The 25,674-nt window shown below is 43.4% G+C and overlaps 1 protein-coding gene across 14 annotated transcripts in view; it reads left to right on the forward strand.

The window, feature by feature from the left end:
* The window catches only part of TRRAP (transformation/transcription domain associated protein), a 114,056-nt gene that overhangs the window by 18,041 nt on the left and 70,341 nt on the right, over nucleotides 1-25,674 (forward strand). For 11 of the 14 annotated variants that reach the window (XM_059698250.1, XM_059698248.1, XM_059698257.1 and 8 more), the window contains 14 exons: nucleotides 2,540-2,618; nucleotides 4,779-5,013; nucleotides 5,671-6,037; nucleotides 6,126-6,223; nucleotides 6,857-7,051; nucleotides 7,684-7,875; nucleotides 10,141-10,306; nucleotides 14,693-14,949; nucleotides 16,984-17,184; nucleotides 19,484-19,635; nucleotides 21,842-22,041; nucleotides 23,617-23,834; nucleotides 23,947-24,144; nucleotides 24,744-25,004. In XM_059698250.1, the coding sequence (XP_059554233.1) occupies nucleotides 2,540-2,618; nucleotides 4,779-5,013; nucleotides 5,671-6,037; nucleotides 6,126-6,223; nucleotides 6,857-7,051; nucleotides 7,684-7,875; nucleotides 10,141-10,306; nucleotides 14,693-14,949; nucleotides 16,984-17,184; nucleotides 19,484-19,635; nucleotides 21,842-22,041; nucleotides 23,617-23,834; nucleotides 23,947-24,144; nucleotides 24,744-25,004 (2,819 nt within the window). The remainder of the gene's footprint in view (nucleotides 1-2,539; nucleotides 2,619-4,778; nucleotides 5,014-5,670; nucleotides 6,038-6,125; nucleotides 6,224-6,856; nucleotides 7,052-7,683; nucleotides 7,876-10,140; nucleotides 10,307-14,692; nucleotides 14,950-16,983; nucleotides 17,185-19,483; nucleotides 19,636-21,841; nucleotides 22,042-23,616; nucleotides 23,835-23,946; nucleotides 24,145-24,743; nucleotides 25,005-25,674) is intronic. The other 3 variants (XM_059698253.1, XM_059698259.1, XM_059698261.1) reach the window with 1 other exon arrangement.

The raw sequence follows: 25,674 nt of genomic DNA on the forward strand, positions 1-25,674 counted from the left end.
ATTATAAAACTAGAGGCCGGTGCACAAAATTCGTGCATGAGGGTGGGGTGTGTCAGCCCAGCCTGCATCCTCTCCAATCTGGGACATCCCTCTCACAATCCAGGACTGCTGGCTCCCAACTGCTCGCCTGCCTGCCTGCCTGATTGCCCCTAACCTCTTCTGCCTGCCAGCTTGATCACCCCCAACCACTCCCCTGCCAGCTTGATCACCCCTAACTGCTCCCCTGCTGACCCCGTCACCCCTAACTTCCCTCCCTTGCCAGCCCTGTCGCCCCAACTGCCCTCCCCTACAGGCCTGGTTGCCCCCAACTGCCCTCCCTTACAGGCCTGGTTGCCCCCAACTGCCCTCCCCTACAGGCCTGGTTGCCCCCAACTGCCCTCCCCTACAGGCCTGGTTGCCCCCAACTGATCTCCCCTACAGGCCTGGTTGCCCACTACTGCCCTCCCCTGCTGGCCATCTTGTGTCCACATGGGGGTGGCCATCTTGTGTGTTGGAGTGATGGTCAATTTGCATATTACTCTTTTTTTTTCTTCTTTTTTTAAATTGTTTTATTGCTTAAAGTATTACAAAGAGTATTATATATGTCTCTTTTTTTTCTCCCCTTGACCCTCCCCTAGCCTCCCATGCCCCCCAGTGTCTTGTGTCCATTGGTTATGCTTGTATGCATGCATACAAGTCCTTTGGTTGATCCCTTACCCACCCCCCCAACCCTCCCCAGCCTTCCCGCTATAGTTTGACAGTCTGTTTGATGTTGCTCTGCCTCTGTATTATATAGGATGAAAAAATGTACACACGTAGTTACATTTCACAAATCCACTAACATTTTCACATAGCTTAATGTTTTGGCATCTCAGATGATATCAAATGGTAACACATTTGCTCCAATTCTGAAGAGCAGTAGTTTTAGAAAACCGGATGGTTTAACAAAGTTACCCATTTTCCCAGAGATTCTGGTTCTTGGTCATGAGGGGGATCTGGAAACTAATGCTGTGTGCCACTTAATTTTTTATCCCTTCTCCTTGAACTTATCACCTAGGCCAGTGGTTCTCAACCTTGGTTGCACATTAGAATCACTTGGGAATCTTTTAAAAATTCTGATTTCTGGGCCTCATCCTCCGGAAATTCTGTTTCTTTGTTACTAATGTAACAGCCCATAACAAAGAAACAGAATTTCCAGAGGATGAGGCCCAGAAGTCAGGATTTTAAAAAGATTCCCAGGTGATTCTAATGTGCAGCCAAGGTTGAGAACCACTGCCCTAGCCAGTCCTCCAGCATGAGACATCTGTGCCCTTTGCACCTTTCCCTCTGTGCCTCCTTCCTCTTGGCCACTTCACTGAGGACAGTCCAGGGATGTTCCCTCCTCTGACCTGGGAGGGACTCCCTGTGCTGCCGTACTTGGTTATTAACCAGAGACGTGCACTATGTCTCTCCAATGTACATATTTCTCTTATATCTTTGACTCTCAGCTGTTTTCTGGTGAAGAATGTACTTTATTATTTTTATTTATTTATTTTTTACAGTGATTAGCACATTTCCCCCCCCCCAAGAATGTACTTTTTTTTAATTGAAGCTAGCCATCATGGCAGGCTTGCTCCAGAATCTGAATGTTCTTTGGATGTTTGTGGCCCGAGTTCCCCAAGGGCATATGGACTAGAGGCCTAGAAAATGCAGGTTGCTATCCTGTTTGCACATCCTCAGAAATGTGAATTGTCCCTGAGTGACCAGTCTTTCTGGTCTTGAGGCCTGCGGGGGGGAGAGGAAAGAGGGAAGGGTTGGTGATGGTTCTCTCTGCAGGACTGGAGGAACAGAGGAGCCCCATCAGTTTCTAGTCAGTTTCATCCAGGGAGTTGGGACCCCTAAGCCCATTTCTTTGAGAACACTGAAATTTCCCAGGTCTTTGTAATTTATTATTCTCCATGATGACTAACAATAAAATGTTTAAGAAGGGCCCTAACCGGTTTGGCTCAGTGGCTAGAGCGTCGGCCTTCGGACTGAAGGGTCCCAGGTTCGATTCCGGTCAAGGGCATGTACCTGGGTTGCGGGCACATCCCCAGTGGGAGGTGTGCAGGAGGCGGCTGATCGATGTTTCTCTGTCATAGATGTTTCTAACTCTCTATCCCTCTCCCTTCCTCTCTGTAAAAAATCAATAAAATATATTTAAAAAAAAATATTTAAGAAGGGTGACCCCAGGGGCATTTAGGAGATATTGCCCCCTTCTTAGACAGGTTTCAGTTGATGATGGCAGCTTTTAAGGATGAAGGAATGTGCCTCCAGTGAAGTATTGGGGGCGAGTTCTCTACGGGGGCATATGAAACTGGTGTTCTTAGTCTATTCTGACACTGAATGTGGTTCTGACAGCAGATGGCTCATTCGGCTCAGTAAAGCCAGTGTGACTAAAATACATTGTATGTGCTTTCCTCTTCACCCTTTTAAAAATCTGGATTGCTAATTGACTGCAGGTTGGCTACTATGAAAGTACTGTTATGTGATGTGTAATTGGTTTAGTTGGTGATACATGCAATGGGTGTTTGTGTTCTAGAGTTCATCCCTTGCATGGACAAGCTGTTTGATGAATCCATACTAATTGGTTCAGGATATACTGCTCGAGAGACGCTCAGGTATGAGATTAAATCGGCTGATGAAATGCGAGGGAGGGGTGATTTCTGGCACTTTATGCTGCAAGCGTTTCAACAAGCACTGGCTGTTGGGCCCTCACTCTCATTGAATTTAGAATTGCAGGAATTTTTGAAATGCCTTCAGTTGCTTTTTGTGCTTTAGCTTAAAGGGAAAAATCAGAGTAATTTAGATTTTAACATAGGTATAACTTTATCTGGCTAGCATTCCTTTTTTTCCCCTTTTTGTTTTATTTTTGCTTCCTATATAATAAATTAATCTTTTCATCATAAAATAATATTTTATAAACTAACAAGAAAAAGGAGTGAAGAAAACTTTTTGGTCCTGCTTTAGGAGCTCAAGTAACACAAATAATATCTTTCAGTCTGCAGGCTGACGCTCTATCCACTGAGCCAAACCGGTTAGGGCCAAATAATATCTTGATGTATTTCCTTTTAATTTTTATTTTAGGCATTTTAGACAAATGTAGTTATGATCATGTTTATTGTTTCTCAAGGAGAAAATTAACATTTAATCATCTTTAAAATGTAAAATTAGTCAACAGTACTAATTTTTTGGCTTTAATAAGCGAGGTGTGATGGATCTTTTGAAAAACATGCAGTACACTATGAATATGATGTAGACCATTCACTGTTTTCTATATAAAAGTTATAAAATAGTAAGTAAGACATTCTTTATAACTTGGGGTTGAACCTTCCTGTTGTTGGACATTAGATCATGTCACTCCTGCTGGAAACTTTCCAGTGGCTTTCTTTTGCCATTAGACAAAGACAAAATCCAAACTCTTGTTTTTTAAATATATTTTTATATTTCAGAATGGAAGGGAGAGTGGGTGAGAGATAGAAACATTGATGATGAGAAAGAATCATTGATTGGCTGCCTACTGCACACCACATACTGGGGATCAAGCCCACAACTCAGGCATGTGCCCCAACCAGGAATCAAACTGTGACCTCCTGGTTCACAGGTCCACACTCAGCTACTGAGCCATGCTGTCTGGGCAAAACCCGGACTATTGACTGTGGTGTGCAACTCCCGTGGGATTTGGCTCTTCCCTCCCCACTCAAACTGCTGTAGCCACACTGGCCTCTTAGCGCCTTGGCTATTCTAGGCTGTTCCCATTCAGAGCTTTGTCTTCCCTGTTTCCTCCATCTGGAAATGTCCTTAGCTTTTTGCCCTAAGGCTGCTTTTTGACCTTAAGGGCTCAGTGTCAATGTCACCTCAAAGGGACTTTGTCGGGCATCCTATCTTAGAGTGGTTTTCCCACCTGTCTTTCTTACAGTGCTCTTTTCACATCTCCCAAGCACTCATCAATTTATATACTTTATTTCTTTTTTTAAAAAAATATATTTTATTGATTTTTTTACTGAGAGGAGGGAGAGAGATAGAGAGTTAGAAACATTGATGAGAGAGAAACATCGATCAGCTGCCTCCTGCACATCTCCTACTGGGGATATCTCTATAAAAAGGCCCCGTACCAGGTAGGGCAAAAGTAGGTTTACAGTTGTTCTTATGGAAAGTAATACAATAGTTAATAAATCATAATACAAAATAAACTGTTTTACATACTTGCAACTATAAACCTATTTTTGCCCTGCCCTGTATATAAGGTATTAATTGATACATACTATTTATCTTTGAGCAATAAAATCCATTCAGTGCATAATTGAGCTCATGTGCTAGTGTTGCTATGACATGCATGAAGTTGGAAAGTAAAGATTTAAACACCAAGATTAGAGTGTCAGCTGTGTAGCTGGGGAAACCGGAACGCTACAAAGCAGTGATGGCGAACCTATGACACGCGTGTCAGAGGTGACACACGAACTCATTTTTTTGGTTGATTTTTTCTTTGTTAAACGGCATTTAAATATATAAAATAAATATCAAAAATATAAATCTTTGTTTTACTATGGTTGCAAAGATAAAAAAATTTCTATATGTGACACGGCACCAGAGTTAAGTTAGGGTTTTTCAGAATGCTGACACGCCGAGCTCAAAAGGTTCGCCATCACTGCTATAAGTGTGCCCCAAACGTGCTATCCCAGTGGTGGTGTTCCTGGTCAGGTAGTGGTAGGGAGGGTGGCTTGGAGATGTGGTCCTGGGGGAATGTTGAGATGCACACTAGCAGACGTCTCTCTCCACAGGCCCCTCGCCTACAGCACTCTGGCTGACCTCGTGCACCACGTTCGTCAGCATCTGCCCCTCAGTGACCTCTCCCTCGCTGTCCAGCTCTTTGCCAAGAACATTGATGACGAGTCCCTGCCCAGCAGCATCCAGACCATGTCCTGCAAGCTCCTGCTGAACCTGGTGGACTGCATCCGCTCCAAGAGCGAACAGGAGAGCGGCAACGGGAGAGATGTCCTGATGCGGATGCTGGAGGTACCAGCTCTCCAGACAGGTCCCCATGCTCTTTAATCCCACTTGCTGCTGAGCTTGTACCAGTGCTTTACTGGCAAGTTTATGGAGCCGCCAGTTTGCCTGGCGTGACCCTAGGCATTTGATCACTTTGGTTTAAATCCCTGCTCCCCCATTAACTAGTCTAGTGTGTGTGAGTGGGATGCTGAACGTCTCTTCTAACCAGGGATACTCACTGTCTGTCGTATAGGATTGTTATGAGAGACAAATAAAACAGCACGTGAGACCTCTGAGTACAGAATGGCAAGGGCCCTGGGACACCACAAGCATAGTGCTCAGATAGCTGAGAGCATCTCTGGCGAGGTGCCCAATTGGGGATGTGGGTGAGGGGTAAAGTGTGATGTCTGCTGCCAGCAGGCAGTTGTATGGGCCATGGAGCAGTATGTGTCCTGCCTGTCTGGCCAGTTGTCAGCTGTCCTGAGTGGGGTCTTCACTGGTGTAGTGGACAGAGTGATACATTGTTACCGGAGAGGAAAAATAGCACACTTTCTTCTTATACAAAGCAGAATGATCTCAGCAGATGGTTTCAGAGAGTGTTTCTTATCCTGTCTTCTGATAGGGTTGTTGACCATTTTAAAAGAATGATTTTTGTCTTATCTCTCCACTTTCTCATCCTGTTAGGTTTTTGTTCTCAAATTCCACACCATTGCTCGCTACCAGCTCTCTGCCATTTTTAAGAAGTGCAAGCCTCAGTCAGAACTCGGAGCCGTGGAAGCAGCTCTGCCGGGAGTGCCCGCTGCCCCCACAGCTCCAGGCCCTGCCCCGTCCCCAGCCCCTGTTCCCACCCCAGCCCCAGCCCCACCTCCTCCCCCTCCCCCTGCCACCCCTGTGACCCCAGCCCCTATGCCTTCCTTTGAGAAGCAAGGAGAAAAGGACAAGGAGGACAAGCAGACATTTCAAGTCACAGATTGCCGAAGTTTGGTAAAAACCTTGGTCTGTGGTGTCAAGACAATCACGTGGGGCATAACGTCATGTAAAGCGCCTGGTGGTAACTATGCTCTTGAATTATTTAGACGAACAGTGTTTTGCAGAGTGGGTTTTATTCACATTGACTTATTATGCTATCTCTTTTCCAGAAGCTCAGTTCATTCCTAACAAGCAGTTACAGCCCAAAGAAACTCAGATTTACATAAAACTTGTGAAATATGCAATGCAGGCTTTAGATATTTATCAGGTAAGGCAGTGCCCTTAAGCCAGTCTATTGAAATTATCCCTTAGAATTAGAGATGTTAGTGATGGAACAGATCTTGAGAGTTCTGTTATTTTTGGGTGGTCTACAGTACTTTACGTCCAAGTTGCTTTTGTTCTGTAGCACAGCATTGAATTTATGGTGAGAATTTCTGTTTATAAGTCTCAGTGGGTGTCTTTTGGGGGGAGGTGGTACAAATGGAATGTAATAGAAATAAGATTTAAGTTTACTAAATTTGTTCCTTTTTGGAACGCCTAAGAAAATCATTGTTTTTTTAAAAAAATGATTTTCTAGCCCTGGCTAGGTTGGAGGGTTGTCCGTACACTAAAAAAAGTTGAGTCCCCAATTGGGGCATGTATGAGAGGCAACTGATCAATGATTCTCTCTCCTTCTCCGTCCTCTCTCTAAAAATCAATAAAAACTTCCTCGTGTGAGAGCTAAAAAATTATTTTCTAAAATTAAACTAAGAATAGAGAATTTGAAAGATTTCAGAGGGGTATTTATTACCTAATTCAAGTGCTCTGTTTTAAGTATGCAGCTAATCTGATTAGGTGATGGAATACTATATTCAGAGATGTTTGATTTTAATGCCCATGGTTTCTTTTTTTCCTGTGTTAGGTCCAGATAGCAGGAAATGGACAAACATACATTCGAGTAGCAAACTGCCAGACTGTTAGAATGAAGGAAGAGAAGGAGGTATTGGAACACTTTGCTGGTGTGTTCACAATGATGAATCCCTTAACATTTAAAGAAATATTTCAAACTACAGTTCCTTATATGGTGGAAAGAATCTCAAAGAATTATGCTCTTCAGGTATAAAACTCCTTTCTTATATACTTTCAACATACATGAATTCTTGGTACTCTGTTTATTTGGAGGATTTTCTAAATATTATGTGTAAGAATGTGCTTTTAGAGCAAAATTTAGAGAAATATAAAATTTCCCTCTCAAAATCTCAAGATGCTTTGGACCAGTTTTCATTAATAGAAATTCAATATGTCTTAGGTATAGGCTCTTGGTGTTTGATGGTAAGGACAGAATAACAGATTAAGTACTTGAACTGTTCCACTCAAGACTCAGTAAATCTGTTTCTTTTTTTTTTTTTTTGTGAGTAATTAATTTCTTGGAGTGTCTGATTTTGTGTTTTTGGAGTATATTTCTCTTTTTTTTTTTTTTTAAATATATTTTATTGATTTTTTACAGAGAGGAAGGGAGAGGGATAGAGAGTTAGAAACATCGATCAGCTGCCTCCTGCACATCCTCCACTGGGGAAGTGCCCGCAACCCAGGTACATGCCCTTGACCGGAATCGAACCCGGGACCTCTCAGTCCGCAGGCCGACGCTCTATCCACTGAGCCAAACCGGTTTCGGCAAGAGTATATTTCTCTTAAAGCTGTTTTGGGGAAGGGATTATTTTTTGTAACATTCTTTTCTTGTTTTGATAGATTGTTGCCAATTCCTTCTTGGCAAATCCTACTACCTCTGCTCTGTTTGCTACAATTCTGGTGGAATATCTCCTTGATCGCCTGCCAGAAATGGGCTCCAACGTGGAGCTCTCCAACCTGTACCTCAAGCTGTTTAAATTGGTCTTTGGCTCAGTCTCCCTCTTTGCAGCTGAAAATGAACAAATGCTAAAGGTAAAGCTTATTTAGATTCAAGTAGTACTTTGTTTTAGGGTTTGTTATTGTTTAAGTCTTGTTTTCACTTTTGAACAAAAACCGGAATGGCTCTTTTTATATTTGTAAAGTGCTTTTAGAGTTAAAATATTTGCAACAAATAAGGGCCAAGTATGGAACACATTTCATGTATTTCTAAGCAGAGCTTAATTTATCTGGTGATTTAAAATGAAAATTTCATAACTCCTATGGTAGGCAGTGGATTATCATTAATATTTCTACCACTAGTTTTCTTTTTTAAATTCAGTTTTTTCCTTCTGGTTTACACAAGTAAAATTAGAAGCATATTATCCTTATTTTAAAAGTTAAGTGATGCAAAAGATTATAGAAGGAAAAAAAATGTCTTCACTTACCTCTCAAATCTGATGAGATATATCAGCCATTTTCCATTTTAACTTTGTTTGTTGTGTGTTCATATTCTCTGTGGCAATACATAAACATTCCTGAATGGAATGTTTAGATCAAGAATTCTAACCATTTGTGTTCCTTAATTCAGATCATCTTGGAGGAGTGTATCTCCAACATTTTTATAGATGACTAATCTTGTATAATTTGATTTTATCAGTTGGTTGAATGTAGAAAAGGGGTAAAAATGAACCCATGGTTAAGTCACCCTTTAAAAGTGGCAGATGACAGAACAAATACCTTGTAAACATTCATTTCCACTTAGGGCAAAATTTTAATTCCTATAGAAAGTTGAATGTTATCACCAGTTGAGTCTGAAGAGAGATGGGGAAAATTTGAAGCTGTAAATAAGATCCTTTTTTTTTTTCTAGAGTAAAAGTACAGATAATGATAAAAAGCAGCAGTAATTTGTGCTTTTATGTGATGCTTTTCTTAGTCTTTTTCAGTTATATAGTAATCTGTTAACCTTAACATTACTTTTCTGTCAATATGGAAGAAAAATACTTCATTTAAAAAAAGTACTTAATTGTAATGTATCCAAATAACTTGGTATGGTCAAATAATTCTATTTGTACCGACATTAGATATAACTATACAGAATGACAACAAAAACAAAACCTAATTGGGGGCGGGGAAAGACTGATAGGAAGATGTTCAAGAAAAATATTGAAATCATAAATTCATGTAACTTTTTACCTAGAGAACATATTTATTCTGTAAAATAAATATGCTATTTAGAGTAACAAGTTTGGAATTGTATTAGTGTTTATACCAACAGTTTACAGTTCACAGTTCACTTTAAATATACCTGCAAGAAAGTATCATGTTAAATTTAACCTGTCACATGCCAAAACTAGGATTTGAAGTACAAGATAAAAATGTTAACTAAAGGTACTGTAAGCTAATAAAGTGCTTTTTTATTAAAGTGCTTCTTTTATTAAAAAGAAATACCCATTTTCTGATCAAGTCTTCCAAAACCTTATCATAAATGTCTTTTGAGGCTCTTCCAAACTTTACATATTTGGTTGCTAGGGAATTTTAGTTCCTTTAGATTACTTGTTGCATTTAGATTGTCATAGGAAACAGGCTTCTTTCATCTTGTTTGATTATTTAGTCTTATACATGAGTGACTATATTCATGAGAACTGCAGAGTTGACAGATAGGAACCTATTAAATGCTTCTTTCACACCCAAACTGGTGGAAACGAACATATATTTTAAGAGAAATTAATTTGAGTCAAATAAAAGATGGCAAGTTCTTGTTTTGTTTTTCTTTTCTTTTTTTTAAAATATATTTTATTGGTTTTTCACAGAGAGGAAGGGGGAGAGAGAGAGAGAGCCAGAAACATCGATGAGAGAGAAACATCAATCAGCTGCCTCCTGCACATCTCCTACTGGGGATATGCCCGCAACCCAGGTACATGCCCCTGACCGGAATCGAACCTGGAACCTTTCAGTCCGCAGGCCGACACTCTATCCACTGAGCCAAACCGGTTTCGGCTTGTTTTGTTTTTCAATAAATTTATAAGAATTACCTTCTGGGTAGGGGAGGGTGGGCATAAGGGGGAGAGATCAGCCAAAGGACTTATATGCAAGCATATAGGCCTAACCAATGGACACAGACAGCAGGGGGGTGAGGGCATGAGTGGGGAGGATGGGGAGTAACGTGGAGATAAGGACACATATGTAATAACTTAATCAATAAAAAAAAAAAATTACCTTCCATTCCTGTCTGATTGTAATGAATGTTTAGCACAGTTGTTGGGGATGTGGATCCGCCTCATTTAGAGCCTACTAACTTGCCTTTTCTGTATCCTGCAGCCCCACCTGCACAAGATTGTGAACAGCTCCATGGAGCTTGCACAGACTGCCAAAGAGCCCTATAACTACTTCCTGCTGCTTCGGGCCCTGTTCCGCTCTATTGGGGGCGGTAGCCATGATCTCCTGTATCAGGAATTTTTGCCTCTTCTTCCAAACCTCTTGCAAGGTCAGAGCAATGATTTTGGTTGACTTTTAGCCTTGTGTGCATGACTTTTAGCTTTGTGTGTGTGGCTGCCCTTGGTTGCTGGGGTTCATCCTCTGTACCCATTGAAGGTCATCGTGAGGAGATATATGTATGTCTCCCCCAGAGAGAGAGGGAGAGGGAGAATGAGAATGAGGCCCTTCAGTCCCTGTGTTCCACTGTCTTTAAAGTTAGTGGGACTTTGAAAGGAGCCCCTTCTCCCCATTCAGTTCTGGTCTCTTTCTTTATACGCAGAGTTGAATGAGAGTTGGGAGGTTTTGGTTTCCTCAGTTAGGACTTGGTTGTATTTTTATAGCATTTGGTAAGCAAGTCTAGAGGGTTGTTTCTAGTGGTTTTGTAAGATCAGGAATCGCTAGATTTGAAAGAGAATCAGAACAAGAAGGGCAAACAAGTTATAAAGCTGATTTATAAGTTTATATTTTTATTTAGTTGCTTTACACAACCAGAATTCAACAATCTACACTAATAAAAGAGAAACATGTAAATTGGCCATCACTCTACACCCACTAGCCAGTCAGGGCGAGTATGCAAATTAACCCAACAAAAATGGCCCTGTCCATAGCGGCCAGGCAGTGCTTGGGGCTGCTGGGGGCCAGATGGGAGACACAAACACACAGAGCCCAGCACCCAGCAGCCCCAAGCCCCGCCATCGCGGTGCTGGGGCTGCTGGGGGGATCAGAGACATAAACCCGCAGGACTGGCACCCAGCAGCTCTGGCACCCAGCAACCCCAAGGCCAGCCACTGCAGTGCTGGGGCTGCTGGGGGCCTGATCGGAGACACAAACCCACAGGCCCGGCACCCAGCAGCCCCAAGGCCCACCACCGCGGTGCTGGGGCTGCTGGGGGCCAGATCGAAGACACAAACATGCAGGGAGGCAGGCACCCAGCAGCCCCAAGCCCCACCACCTTGGTACTGGGGCTGCTGGGGGCCGGATCAGAGACACAAACCCACAGGGGCAGAGGCAGAGGTGGTTAGAGGTGATCAGGCAGGCACGGGAGAGCAGTTAGGGGGATCAGGCCGGCAGGTGACCAGTTAAGAGCCAGAGGTCCTGAGGGTTCCCAGATTGGGGAGGGTGCAGGCCAAGCTGAGGGGACCCCCCCTTCCTGTGCATGAATTTCGTGCACCAGGCCTCTAGTCTACACTAATAAAAGAGAAACATGGCGGAAACCGGTTTGGCTCAGTGGATAGAGCGTTGGCCTGTGGACTGAAAGGTCCTGGGTTCGATTCCGGTCAAGGGCATGTACCTGGGTTACAGGCACATCTTCAGTGGGGGATGTGCAGGAGGCAGCTGATCGATGTTTCTCTCTCATCGATGTTTCTAACTCTCTATCCCTCTCCCTTCCTCTGTGAAAAATCAATAAAATATATTTAAAAAAAAAAAAAGAGAGAAACATGGTAATTGGCGTACGACCGCTACCCTTCCCATTGGCTAATCAGGGCGATATGCAAATTAACTGTCAGCCAAGATGGCGGCCGGCAGACAGGCAGCTTGAAACTAACATGAGGCTTGCTTGCTTCAGTGACGGAGGACTCCAACGTTCCCCGCAGGCCGCTGCAGGCCTCTGAGCCTGCAGTTTCAAACATTGTAACAAATATAGACTAAACAAAACCCCAGAAACCAGCTTTCAGCTGGGATCTCAGAGCTGGAGTTGATTCAGAGTTTCGAGAACCGAAACAAACCAGATACCTGCTTTCAGGAGTGGAGGCCTAAGAGCTGGAGCGTCAGAGCTAAAGCTGGCCCAGAATAAACAAAGAAAAAAAGAAAAAAAGGAGCAGTTGGGAGCTTCAGTCCCAGCCTGAAAACAGCCCTTAGCCCCTCACCCAGACTGGCCAGGCGCCCCAGTGGGGACCCCCACCCTGAAGGGTGTGTGACCAGCTGCAAACAGCCATCATCCCCTCATCCAGGCTGGCCAGGCACCCCAGTGGGGACCCCCACCCTGATCCGGGACACCCTTCAGGGCAAACCAGCTGGCCCCACCCGTGCACCAGGCCTCTATTCTATATAGTAAAAGGGTAATATGCCTCCCAGCACTGGGATCAGCGGAGCTGAGAGGCCTCCCGGCACCGGGATCAGTGTGACGGGGCAGCGCCCAAACCCCCTGATTTCCCTGCGGCTCTGTGTGTGACGGGGGCGTGGCCACAACCTCCCTATCGGCCCTGCTCTGTTCGTGACAGGTGAAGGTGCCCCAACCCCCTGATTGGCCCTGCTCTGTGGGTGATAGAGGGCGGACCCCCCCACCCCCCACGGGCCCTGCTCTGTGTGTGATGGGGTAGAGCCATAACCTCCCCACTGGCCCTGCCCTGAGTGTGACAGTGGCGGCGCCCCAACCCCCTGATCTGCCCTGCTCTGTGTGTGACAGGGAGCGGTGTGCCAACTCCCCTATCGGCCCTACTCTGTGAGTGACAGGGGGGAGCTCCCCAACCCCCTGATTGGCCCTGCTCTGTGCGTGACAGGGGGCAGCGCCCCAACCGCCTGATTGGCCCTGTTCTGTGCGTGACGGGGTGGCGCCACAACCTCCCCATCAACTCTGCCTTGAGTGTGACAGGGGGCGGTGCCCCAACCCCCCAATCGGCCCTACCCTGAGTGTGACTGAGGGTGGCATCGCAATCTCCCAATCCACCCTGCTCTGTGCATGACAGGGGGCGGCGCCCCAACTCCCCAATCGGCCCTGCTCTGAGCCCGACCAGGGGCTGCACCTAGGGATTGGGCCTGCCCTCTGCCACCCGGGAGCAGGTCTAAGCCAGCAGGTCGTTATCTCCCAAGGGTTCCCAGACTGCGAGAGGGCACAGGCCGGGCTGAGGGACCCCCCCTCCCCCCCAGTGCACAAATTTTTGTGCACCGGGCCTCTAGTCTATATATAAAAGGCTAAGCGACCATCCGACCAGCTGGTTGGTATGAAGCACACTGACCACTAGAGGGCAGACGCTCAACGCAGCAACTTTGTAGAGTGCCCTCTCGCACTCTGGGACCCCTTGGGAGCTGGTTTTGGCCTGATCCCCACAGGCCAGGCCCAGGGACCCCACCTGCTGGAGGGACCCCCTGCTCACTCCACAGACGTCCTTTGAGCCTTGGCGCTGCCAAAGGTGTGTCCAGCCGGGAGGGACTGCTGGAGATTGGCTCCAGGGCGTGTCCGGCCCCTCTCGCCCAGTCACACCTGCTGGCCACCTTCTAATTAATTTCCTTTAAATGTGCATGAATTCATGCACCAGGTCACTAGTTCCTGTATAATTAGAAATGCTTTCAAAACGTAAAGCTAAAGAAGATCTATCTTGAGTCCATCCAATGTTTGTGGGTGTGAACTGATTAGAAACATTATCTTAGGAATTTGTATTTTTGTAAGTGTGAGCTCCTGGCATCTTAGCAAAAGATTAAATCTAAATTTTCTTTGTAAATTCTTTAAAGAGAAGCCATTTACAACATTGTATACCCAGAAGGCAACTGGGAAATACATATTTGGATAGTAAATGTAACATGGTCATAAGTCCACCAGGCAAAGTGCTTAACCATAATCAGGCTCCTTTGTTCGTATTTAAACCCATCTCCGGTCATTCTTTAACTTGAGCCCTCTGCTCTGATCAGTCTGATTTCTTCCTGTACACTCTGCTGTCCCCAAGCTCATCTCTCCCTACCCTGTTTTGTTCAAGCATATCTCCTTCTGGGGACTTAGCCTTTCCCTCTTTTTATCCTCCTTCTCCTACCCTATGGTGACTTGCCTGTCAACTCTTCATTGAGCTCTCTTCAACCTGCAGTACCTGGATGCACCTTGTGGTGGGCCTGCTGAGTCACATGCTTTTCTCTTTCTAGTTTGCCTCTAAGTGCTCTGAGCTAGGAAGGAGCTCAGTGAAGAGTGGGGAGGTTGATTTTATAAGAAGGAGGCTCTTCTCTATAAGAAACAAAAGTGGATTTTTGGAAAAATATTTATATTTTGGAGCATAAACATCAACTGACCTACTGGAAACTTGAGATATAAGATTGTAAACCTCAAACTTGAGATGAATGTATCATATCAGAAGTCTCTGTCTTTAGATTTGGCTTATTAATAGTGTAACATTTTAAAAAGGTTGATGTGTAATATATTACAAGACATGTTATTATAATTATAACTTAGTATGTAATAATTATATGCAGCTTGCTGTTGTCACTGTGACTAGCACAGACAAAGGGGATCGTGGATGCAGTTATAGAATAGGGTTAGCTAATTAATATGGTAGCTTATAAGGCACAAGAAGTCTTCCTATCATCACATTGATGTATATAATGAAAAGTGTACCAGTTATTTTGTACTGTTAACTTTCGCCTGTGTCTGGATGGCAACTTCACCTCTGACTGTCCCACACCCTGTTATTAGGGCTGAACATGTTGCAGAGCGGCCTGCATAAGCAGCACATGAAGGATCTCTTCGTGGAGCTGTGTCTCACGGTGCCTGTACGGCTGAGCTCTCTCTTGCCGTATTTGCCCATGTTAATGGATCCCTTGGTGTCTGCTCTCAATGGCTCTCAGACGTTGGTCAGCCAAGGCCTGAGGACTCTGGAGTTGTGTGTGGACAACCTGCAGCCCGATTTCCTGTATGACCACATTCAGCCAGTACGCGCAGAGCTCATGCAGGTAAGTCTGTTTTCCTAAGTGCCAGCAGAGGGCGCTAGGTGCTCATGTTAGTTCCTACTGAAGATTTTAGGCCATCTGGCTGGCAGTGCCGGGCCTCTGTTGAGCTCTCCATGCTCTGTGGTGGACTATCTGCGGGATGAAGTGGTGAAGTTTTCAACTTCTTTTGTGCATCTTCTGGCTATGACAATATGTAAAGAAATACTGTAAGTATTGAGGGACTATTTGTTTTGCAGTACTGCCCTCTTTTTTGGAGGCTTTTACAAGTATCTTGTTCCTTTAGTTGGTGACTTACAAAGGCAGGTGTATGGTCACTGTTGCTTCCAGGAGATCCTTTCTTTATTCACAGAAGATCTTGAGCTACACAGTACAGAGGTGCAGATTACTAAGGGAAAACAGCTGTCTGCAAACATTTTATATATAGATATTTTTAACAGTCTTAAATTTTTTTGATTTGTTTTTAGAGAGAGGAAGGGAGAGAAAGAGTGAGACACCGATCAGTTTCCTCCTACATGTGCCCTGACCAGGGATCAAACCCGAAATTTGGATATGTACCTTGACCAGGAATGAATCCTCAACCTTTTGGTGTACAGGATGACATTCCAACCAACTGAGCCACACTGGCCAGGCAACATTTTGTATTTTTTGTTCATTAGAGTTCATATGTCAGATATCAGGTTTTTCCTTCATTTTTTGCTGCTGTTATTGATTTGTAATGTGGTTGGTAATTGTTAGAGATTTAGGCTACCTGTTACTTACTCATGTGCCCCATTAGCATAGAGTATTTGACCCCACACTGGGATCAGAATTCTGACAGCTTTATATGGTGGGGACTCAGTAACCCCTAAAGGACAGAAGTCTTTGGGCAGAATAGATTGGAGATGGCAACTTGGAAGAACTGCCCCATGTTTGTTGAGCACACCATGTGGGAGGAGGAGGCAGGGAGGGGTTCTCCAGCCTTTTGCCATTCTGTGAGGCAGACAGCCCCAGGGAGAGACAGGTCCCTGGCTGCTTTTGGAGGCGCAGTAACCTATCTACTGGGCAGGTGGGATAAGCTGTCTCACTTTAGCTCCATCAACCAGCTAATTCTACGTGAGTATTTGGAGATCAGAAGCACAGAAACACTAATTCCCACTACCTGCCCCTCCCGGGGAGTAAAGCAGAGGTCACTTCTGAAGATAAGTGAGGATTTGGTAGGCCAGGTAGAGGGGGTAGAGGTGAGGAGACTTAGACAGCACTGCTCAGCAGTTATTAGGAGAAGCCTCTTTGGACCTACAGGTACATAAGAGAAATTGGAATTTTGCTTTAGAGGAAAGTACCAAGATTTTCTATTGATTATTGCTAGACACTAATATTGGGCATTGTTTCAGAAGGTGATTTAAGAAGTAGATTTTAATAATGAGCTATGGTAATTTTCAAGATACGATAATTTATCTGGGAAAATGGAAAATTTCCGGGAACAGTTGAGTATGTGTGTACAAGGTACACATTATTTATTCTTCCTAATAATACAGGTCCCAACATGATCCACATTTCCCCCCTTTGCCATCCTTCCTAATGTATAAGATAATTTAAATATATGAGATGATTTATATATCATGTTTTGAAGTTATAAAACCTAATAGAAGTAAAAATCTGAGAACTTACCATTTAACCCCAGGATGAGAACTTACCAGTAAACCACATTTCTCTCTCTGCTCCTCCCAATCCCATTTTGTAAAGATGCCTAAGCTATATATTGCTTAGTTTTCTTGCTTTTCAGCTCTGCAGTATTTACTATGCTACCATTTGTGCTTCAGGAGCATGGAAGAATGTTTATATTTATATATGCATTTTTGTAAAGACATAAACTTTTTCTGGGAGAATACACAAGATCAATAACATTGGCTTCTCCCAAGAAAGCGAATTTGTTAGTTTGGGGGAAAGAGAAGGAAGAAATTTTGCTGTATAGTCTTTTATAACTTTTGGGTTTTGATTTGTGAGCCATGTGAATGCATTACCTTGGAAGGATTTTAATGAAAACATGTTGATTTCTAGGCTTTATGGCGTACTTTACGCAATCCTGCTGATAGCATTTCTCATGTAGCCTATCGTGTACTTGGTAAATTTGGTGGCAGTAACAGGAAGATGTTAAAGGAATCCCAGAAGCTGCACTATGTTTTGACTGAAGTTCAAGGCCCCAGTATTACAGTGGAGTTCTCCGATTGTAAAGCATCTCTTCAGCTTCCAATGGAGAAGGTAAATTTGGAAGTCTCTGGGAGCTTCTTAATCCTATATAATAAAAGTCTAATATGGTAAGTGTCCGGTCGTCCAGTCTTCCAGTCAATCAAAGCATAATAAGCTAATGATATGCTAAGGCCGCTCAACCGCTTGCTATGACATGTCCTGACCACCAGGGGGCAGACAGTCAACCAGTCACTATGATGTGCACTGACTACCAGGGGCAGACGCTTCGACTGGTAGGTTAGCTTGCTGCTGGGGTCCAGTCGATCGGGACTGAGCAAGAAGGGTGGGACACGCCCTGGAGCCCTCCTGCGGTCCCTCCTTGGCCCTGATCATGCACCGATGATGTCCCTTGGCCTGGCCTGCACTCTCTTGCAATCTGAGCTGAGGGATGCACGAATTTTGTGCACCAGGCCTCTTGTGATACTATAAGTTTCTTTTTAAGAATTCTTATTTGAAAATATGTGAATAAAACATGTACTCATTTTTGTGAGGGAATTTATAACTCAAAGAAGAATGAGATTTATTTGGAGACCAGATGGGTGGGTGAGGGAGCTTTCATACCACCAGGCGGCCAGTGGAGGGGTGTTAGCCCTGAGGCTTTGGACCCTTGAGCAGGTCCATCTTTCCTGAGGGACCAGAAGGTGATGCCCTGCCCACCTGGCCCTGGAACTTAGTGTTTTTTTTGTTTTTGTTTTTTTTAGTGTTTTTATTGATTTCAGAGAGAAGAACAAAGAGAGAGAGAGAGGGATAGAAACATCAATGATGAGAGAGAATCATTGATCAGCGGCTTCGTACTCGCCCCCTACCGGTTATGTGCCCTGACTGGGAATTGAATCTGCCACCTTTTGGTGTATGGGATGATGCTCCCACCAACTGAGCCACACCAGCTAGGGTGGGAGAACCCAGGTTTTGAAGATAGGCTTCCACAGTCCTCCTGCACCTTTATGGAAACTCTATGGTGCTTGTGGAGCTCCTTTCCCAGCAGACAGCATCCTCAGGGCCGTGGCATGCCCAGTGAGCTGAAGGAGTCGACTAGGCAAAGGGAATGACCAGCGAGGCCAACCCCAGTGCCAGTAAATTTCAGTTAAAACAGTCATTTATTTTTTTTCAGTGGATAATTGGCTCATAGCTTACATTGATTTTTAAAATAAAATTTCTAAAGTTATCCTCACATGATTTATTACCTATTAAAGACCAGATTAGAGGCAGTAGGAGAAACGACAATTCTGCCGTGCCCCAGAAGACTCAGATACACGGCTGGGGTGATGTGGTGAGAAGCTGTATCACACTGAGCGGCCCTGTGTGCTTTGTCGCCTGGCTGGGTCTGGAGTGCAGGGCTCTGTCCCTGTCGGCTCTTTTTCTGGCTCCTCACACAGAGCCTGGATAAATGTTTAATTTTTGATACAGGTTAGTTCTTTGATACATATGTATATAATTATCATTAAGTTAATATCTTAGCTGTTAAAGGCTTCAAATTATTTTTCTGTGTGATTGTTCCTCCCCTGCCTTTTTGGTCAATTTCATTGAAATGAAAAGGATAAAAATATGAGTGTAGCTATATAGGTGTTCTGAAAAAATAAAAAAGATGTAAACCTTTTTCTCTCTCTTTTTTTTTAATATATTTTTTTAAATATATTTTATTGATTTTTCACAGAGAGAAAGGGAGAGAGACAGAGAGTTAGAAACATCGATGAGAGAGAAACATCGATCAGCCGCCTCCTGCACATCTCCTACTGGGGATGTGCACGCAACCCAGGTACATGCCCTTGACCGGAATCGAACCCGGACCTTTCAGTCCGCAGGCCGACGCTCCATCCACTAAGCCAAACTGGCCCCGGCCTTTTTCTCTTTTAAAGAGGAATTTAGTGAAAGCTTAGGGAAGTTGTGTTTTAGTTTTGAACTTTGACACAGGAAAGTCTGTGGTCTGCAGAAAGTTCATTATTCTCTTGAGGACCTTGGTAAGTGTGTAGATGACCCAGTGTCTAGTTTAATCCAGCAAATCTACCACAAGGACTCTTACAGGCTCATTTAATTTCTGGAATCTCCCATTGGCTGTTTAAGCACAAAATTAGTAAACTCCATTTTACATTTTAATTTGAACTGTATAGTTCCTTATTCATGATACTTTCATTGCCTTCTCTGGAGGTCTTACACAGGGAGTACTTGCTACCCTGTGTAGTCCCACTCTGCTCACTTCAAGAGAAAAAAATACGCATTAAGATTCTTTTGGGTGTTGCAAATGCTTTCAGTGAAAGACTTTCAAGGACCTGTAATTTGGTACCATCTATAACTTGTTTATTTGTTGTCATAGGCCATTGAAACCGCTTTGGACTGCCTGAAAAGTGCCAACACTGAGCCCTACTACCGGAGGCAGGCGTGGGAAGTGATCAAGTGCTTCCTGGTGGCAATGATGAGTCTAGAGGACAATAAACATGCTCTCTACCAACTCCTTGCACACCCTAAGTATGTTTGTAATTTAATTCTCTGCAATTGAATATACCTTGCTTCAGGAATGAGGGATAGAGAGGACCTTTAAGATATCTTAATGTTATCAGCATGTTCCTTCTAGTTAGGAAAACGACATGTTATTTGCCTAATAATGCTTCCATTGGCTTTTAGAGAAAATGGGAGAACTTGGGTGCTTGAGTATTAGAATTTATCAGTTGTGATCTGCCTCATTAGGTTGGAAGTTTCAAGAACCAAGGGTCATACTCTTTTCTCTTTCTTCTGCCCACCATTATATTCACAGCGCCTATCACGTGATACACACTCAGTGGATCTTTTACTTTTCCAGTCCATAGTGATATTTTCTTTCTCCAGATATTTGTCATGTGATACTTGTATTTTGCTCCTATAATTTAGGTTGTGGTCAGTGGTTGGCATGGGGGTGGGAGAGGGATTGACTTTTTGGGGTGACATGTCTTAAAATTGGATAGTGGTGATGGTTGTACAAGTATAGAAATGTAAAACCCATTGAACCATATAATTAAAATAAATGAATTCTATGGTACGTATCTTATTTCTCAAAGCTGTTAAGAATCATAATAGAAAAGAACAAACGTCAAATTGAGCTAAATACTTGTGCAAAAAAATTGAGCAAAAAACCCCCAACTCGGAGTTTTATGGAACATATTAAATAAAAATCTAAAAATAAAAAATATATATATATTAAAAAAAAACAAGAAGTTTAACAAAAGTAAATTTGACGTGCTAATTTTTAAAAAAATCATTTAGGTATTTCAAACTTACTTTAAAAAAACATACATATATTTAAATAACTCAGTAATGAGAATTTTATTTTCTTTTTCTTCTTTTTTTAAAAATTGATTTCAGAGAGGAAGGGAGAGGGAGAGAGAGAGAAACATCAATGATGAGAAAATCATGGATCAGCTGTCTCCTGCACACCCCCTACTGGCGATTGAGCCTGTAACCCAGGCATGTGCCCTTGACCGGAATCAAACCTGGGACCCTTCAGTCCACAGGCCGACGCTCTATCCACTGAGACAAACCGGCAAGGGCTAAAAATATTTTTATTGACAAGGGAAATTATTCAAGCACTCTGAAAGTGTTTTTACTCTTTTTTTTTTTTTTAAACATATTTTATTGATTTTTTACAGAGAGGAAGGGAGAGAGATAGAGAGTCAGAAACATCGATGAGAGAGAAACACCGACCAGCCGCCTCCTGCACATCCCCCACCGGGGATGTGCCAGCAACCCAGGTACATGCCCTTGACCGGAATCGAACCCGGGACCTCTCAGTCCGCAGGCCGACGCTCTATCCACTGAGCCAAACCGGTTTTGGCATCTGAAAGTGTTTTTACTCTTAATGTGGTATACAGAGTAATATTAGAATAAGTTTATTTTATTTATTTATTTAAAAAAAATTTTTTTTAATATATATTTTATTGACTTTTTTACAGAGAGGAAGGGAGAGAGATAGAGAGTTAGAAACATCGATGAGAGAGAAACATTGATCAGCTGCCTCCTGCACATCTCCTACTGGGGATGTGCCCACAACCCAGGTACATGCCCTTGACCGGAATCGAACCTGGGACCTTTCAGTCCGCAGGCCAACGCTCTATCCACTGAGCCAAACCGGTTTCAGCTAGAATAAGTTTAATCAATTTATCAGTTACTGTTTTTATCAATGTTGTTATATCATGTCTTTGTTGTTTTTATATCATGTTTTTAGTTTTATATCATGTCTGTTTTTATGTCATATTGTTTATTAATCAATTTATATATTGTCATATACATTTTACTAATATTCTTTCATCTCTGACACTTCTATTATAGAGAAAGGGTGAATAGCGATTTTAAAATATTTCTTTTAATTAATTTCCTTTCAGTGTGCATGAATCTGTGCACTAGGCCACTAGTTTAATTATAAAAGGTAAATTCAAACCTAAAATGAAATATTATAAAAAATTGAATCTGCTGCCCTTTTGTTATTTCCCGCTGATCCATTTCCTGTGCTGCTATCAGGTAGAACATATTTGATGAATCAGTGGTTTCAAGTGTTCATACTGAAATTAAAGCAGAGAAATTAATTTACTCGGTCCTATCTGAATGAGGAAGGAGGGTGGTTGAAATAAAAAAAAAAAGTCATGGTGAAGCCATCAGCTCAGGACTTTGGTCTTATGATGGTGGATTAAATTTTATCTTCCAGCTTTACAGAAAAGACCATACCTAATGTCATCATATCACATCGCTACAAAGCACAAGATACTCCAGCTCGGAAGACATTTGAGCAGGCTTTGACCGGGGCATTCATGTCTGCAGTCATTAAAGATCTTCGGCCCAGCGCCCTGCCCTTTGTAGCCAGCCTGATCCGCCACTACACAATGGTGGCAGTTGCCCAGCAGTGTGGTGAGTGGGGCCAAGGAACTGGTTATTTGACTTCAAAAACTTGGTCAGGACATGGTGGTGTTTCAGAGAAGCTGAGGTTGGCTGATTTTTGGCCTCTGTTTTCTAATTTTCCTCTTGGAAAAGATCATTGGCATTTCAGCAATGGGTGCTGCATTGTGAAAATTGTTTCCAAGTGTTAGCTATAAAATGCAAAAGGGGGCTGAATAGTCTTGGCTGTGTAAACAGAGACAGTTTGCAGTCACACTTATTGCTGACCTTCCTCCATGTGTTTTCCATCGTCACCTCTCTGCTCTTCAGCCAGCTCCTCGAGGGCTCCCTTGCAGTGCTCATCTCTGCTCCTGGGATGCTCACCCTCCTCTTCTCTCTGCCTGGAATAGCTTCCTGCTTCTGCTGCAGGGGTTCTCAGGCTCTAGGTGTGAAGGACAGAGTCTGTCTTCTTGGCTTTATTTTTAAGCCACTGCAGACTGGTGGTTTGGTAGAAGACAGTAGGACTGTCAGGGCTGCCCAGTGCTATGTAAGTTTCTGCACACTTACTCCCAACTGGTGTAACTCCTCCCAGACTAGTGCTGGCCAGTGGACGCCCTTGAGGAGCCCTGCACTTGGGCATGTCCTCAGAGCCCTCGCCCTGGAGACGATGATGGGCTTTCTTGAGGCTGTAGAACATGGACTTTCCCCTCGTAACTCTTGGCCTGGGCAGTTGGTACTGTCAATTTAGCACTTAGATTGTTTCTCAGTGTTTCTTCTGTGTTAACGTTAACTTTCCAGCAGACCTGTAAGTTTTTTGATAATTCCCAACTTGTGGGTCCTAGGCACCTGTGAGGCATTAATAGTTGCTGGCAGATTGTTCTTTGTGTGTATGTTGGGTGTCATACCTGGGTGCTGTTGCTTTTTTTGTGTGTGAACTGTTGCTTTTGATTGTTATATGTATGTCAGGAATGTACAGAGGGTAATCCATAGTCATTGGCATGCTCTGCCCTTTGGCCTGTTGAATGACTTTTTAAAAAGAAGGTACCCGATTGTGGTTCTCTCTCTCTTTTTTTCTTTTTTTTTTTAAAGTTGGCCATGAGAATATTTTAGGAGAAATAAACTATTTTTTAAAATATATTTTTATTGCTTTCAGAGAGGAAAGGAGAGGGAAAGAGAGAGATAGAAAAATCAATGATGAGAGAGAATCGTTGATCAGCTTCCTCCTGCACATCCCTACTGGGGATTGAGCCTGCAACCCAGGCATGTGCCCTTGAATGGAATTGAACCCAGGACCCTTCAGTCCACAGGCCAACACTCTATCCACTGAGCCAAACCAGCGAGTGGTTCTTCTTTTAAATTAATACATTTTTGACTTATGATTGAGGAAATCTGAAAGTAATACAATGTTTAATAAAAAACATTCAGAAAAATTACCTTAGTGTAAATCAGACTCCTTAGTTTAAAAATATTGAGTTTAATAGAAGTTGGTCTAAAGTATTAAGTTCCTAACCTCAAAGAAAAAAAAATGAGGTACTTTTGCAGTTTGAGGTACAAGAATGTTGGTATGCGGATACTCTTCTCTCTCATGCGCCCTGTGCTCTCCTCCAGGTCCTTTCTTGCTGCCTTGCTACCAGGTGGGCAGTCAGCCCAGCACAGCCATGTTTCACAGTGAAGAAAACGGGTCGAAAGGAATGGATCCATTGGTTCTCATTGATGCCATAGCTATATGTATGGCATATGAAGAAAAGGAACTTTGCAAGATTGGAGAGGTGGCTCTTGCTGTGATATTTGATGTTGCAAGTATCATCCTGGGCTCAAAGGAGAGGGTAAGGCTGGATCTCCTATTTGTGGGGTTTGTACCTGAGGGTGTCATTCTAGAAACTGGTAGTTTAAGAATTGCAGTAACACATTAAGGTTTGTGTTTGTTTTTCTCTCCAGGCATGCCAGCTGCCTCTGTTTTCTTACATTGTGGAGCGCTTGTGTGCGTGTTGTTATGAGCAGGCTTGGTATGCAAAGTTGGGGGGTGTGGTGTCCATTAAGTTTCTCATGGAGCGGCTGCCTCTCACTTGGGTTCTGCAGAACCAGCAGACATTCCTCAAAGCACTTCTCTTTGTCATGATGGACTTAACTGGAGAGGTAGGTGATGGTGGCTCCAAACCTATAGCCAAGCTGTCTCAAGAAGCTGATTTGCTGGAGAATAGGTAGCAAGAGTCAGTTCTGCAAATTTGCTCTCCTAAAAGCTTAGGTTTTATAACAACACCTTCAATAAAAGGACAGATTAGAACCCCTCTAGGTTTTCTCTGGTTATCAGATACCTATCTGTCTTCATAAGGAGCAGTCAGAAACCAGAGAACTTACCACAGGACATCTGTGACCTGTGAAGGAAGCACCACTCCTCAGTCTTGTCTTGGGGCGCAGTAGTGCACATGGTCCAGCATTTCCACAGACGCTGCATTCTATATGAACGTATATGCAGGCAGAATATCTGGGCATCGCTAGCTTATCTGTTTGGTAAATACAAAGATCCTGTCTACACCACGTTTTCCTTTCTGAGTGACACAGGAATGACCTATAAGTACCTAATGGAAGTTATGAAGTAGTCTTATTAAAGTAGTTGGCACGAGGGGCGTGACCCCCCTTAGAGACAGTTTTTATGGCAGGCAGGTTGCGCAGGAGACATGGGTGTCCTGGGCAGCATTGTTCCCTTTTTGATCGAAGGAGTCCTTGGCCTGCAGGTTTCCAATGGGGCCGTTGCCATGGCCAAAACCACGCTGGAGCAGCTTCTGATGAGGTGTGCGACACCTTTAAAAGAGGAGGAGAGAGTGGAAGAGATTGTGGCAGCTCAGGAAAAGTCTTTTCACCACGTGACACACGACTTGGTTCGAGAAGTCACCTCTCCAAATTCCACTGTGAGGAAACAGGCTATGCATTCACTGCAAGTTTTGGCCCAGGTCACTGGAAAAAGTGTGACAGTGATAATGGAACCCCATAAAGAGGTGAGATTTCTGTCACCAGGACGAAGGTAACATGATCAAAACTTTTGAGACTTTTTTCTCCCTTTAAATCTGAGAGTTAGAGGATACATAATTTATAATTTTGTGTCCACTTTACAGAATACTATTACATATGCTGTTTTTAACCTCAGATATGTGAAAATCAATGTGCTTATATTAATGGTTCTATTGGTAATGGCCAGTGTCAAGAGGATAGAAGGTTGGTTTCCTGGATCAGTATAGCACAATCTGGTAGTTTTGTGTTTTTTAAAAAAAATATATTTTATTGATTTTTTTACAGAGAGGAAGGGAGAGGGATAGAGAGTTAGAAACATTGATGAGAGAGAAACATTGATGAGAGAGAAACATCATCCTGCACACCCCCTACTGGGGATGTGCCCACAACCAAGGTACATGCCCTTGACTGGAATTGAAACTGGGGCCCTTTTTTTAAAAAAATATATTTTATTGATTTTTTACAGAGAGGAAGGGAGAGAGATAGAGAGTTAGAAACATCGATGGGAGAGAAACATCGACCAGCCGCCCCCTGCACATCCCCCACCGGGGATGTGCCCGCAACCCAGGCACATGCCCCTGACCGGAATTGAACCCGGGACCTTTCAGTCCGCAGGCCGACGCTCTATCCACTGAGCCAAACCGGTCAGGGCTGTGT

The sequence above is a fragment of the Myotis daubentonii genome, chromosome 5 (assembly GCF_963259705.1).
Source record: "Myotis daubentonii chromosome 5, mMyoDau2.1, whole genome shotgun sequence".
Classification (NCBI taxonomy): Eukaryota; Metazoa; Chordata; class Mammalia; order Chiroptera; family Vespertilionidae; genus Myotis; species Myotis daubentonii.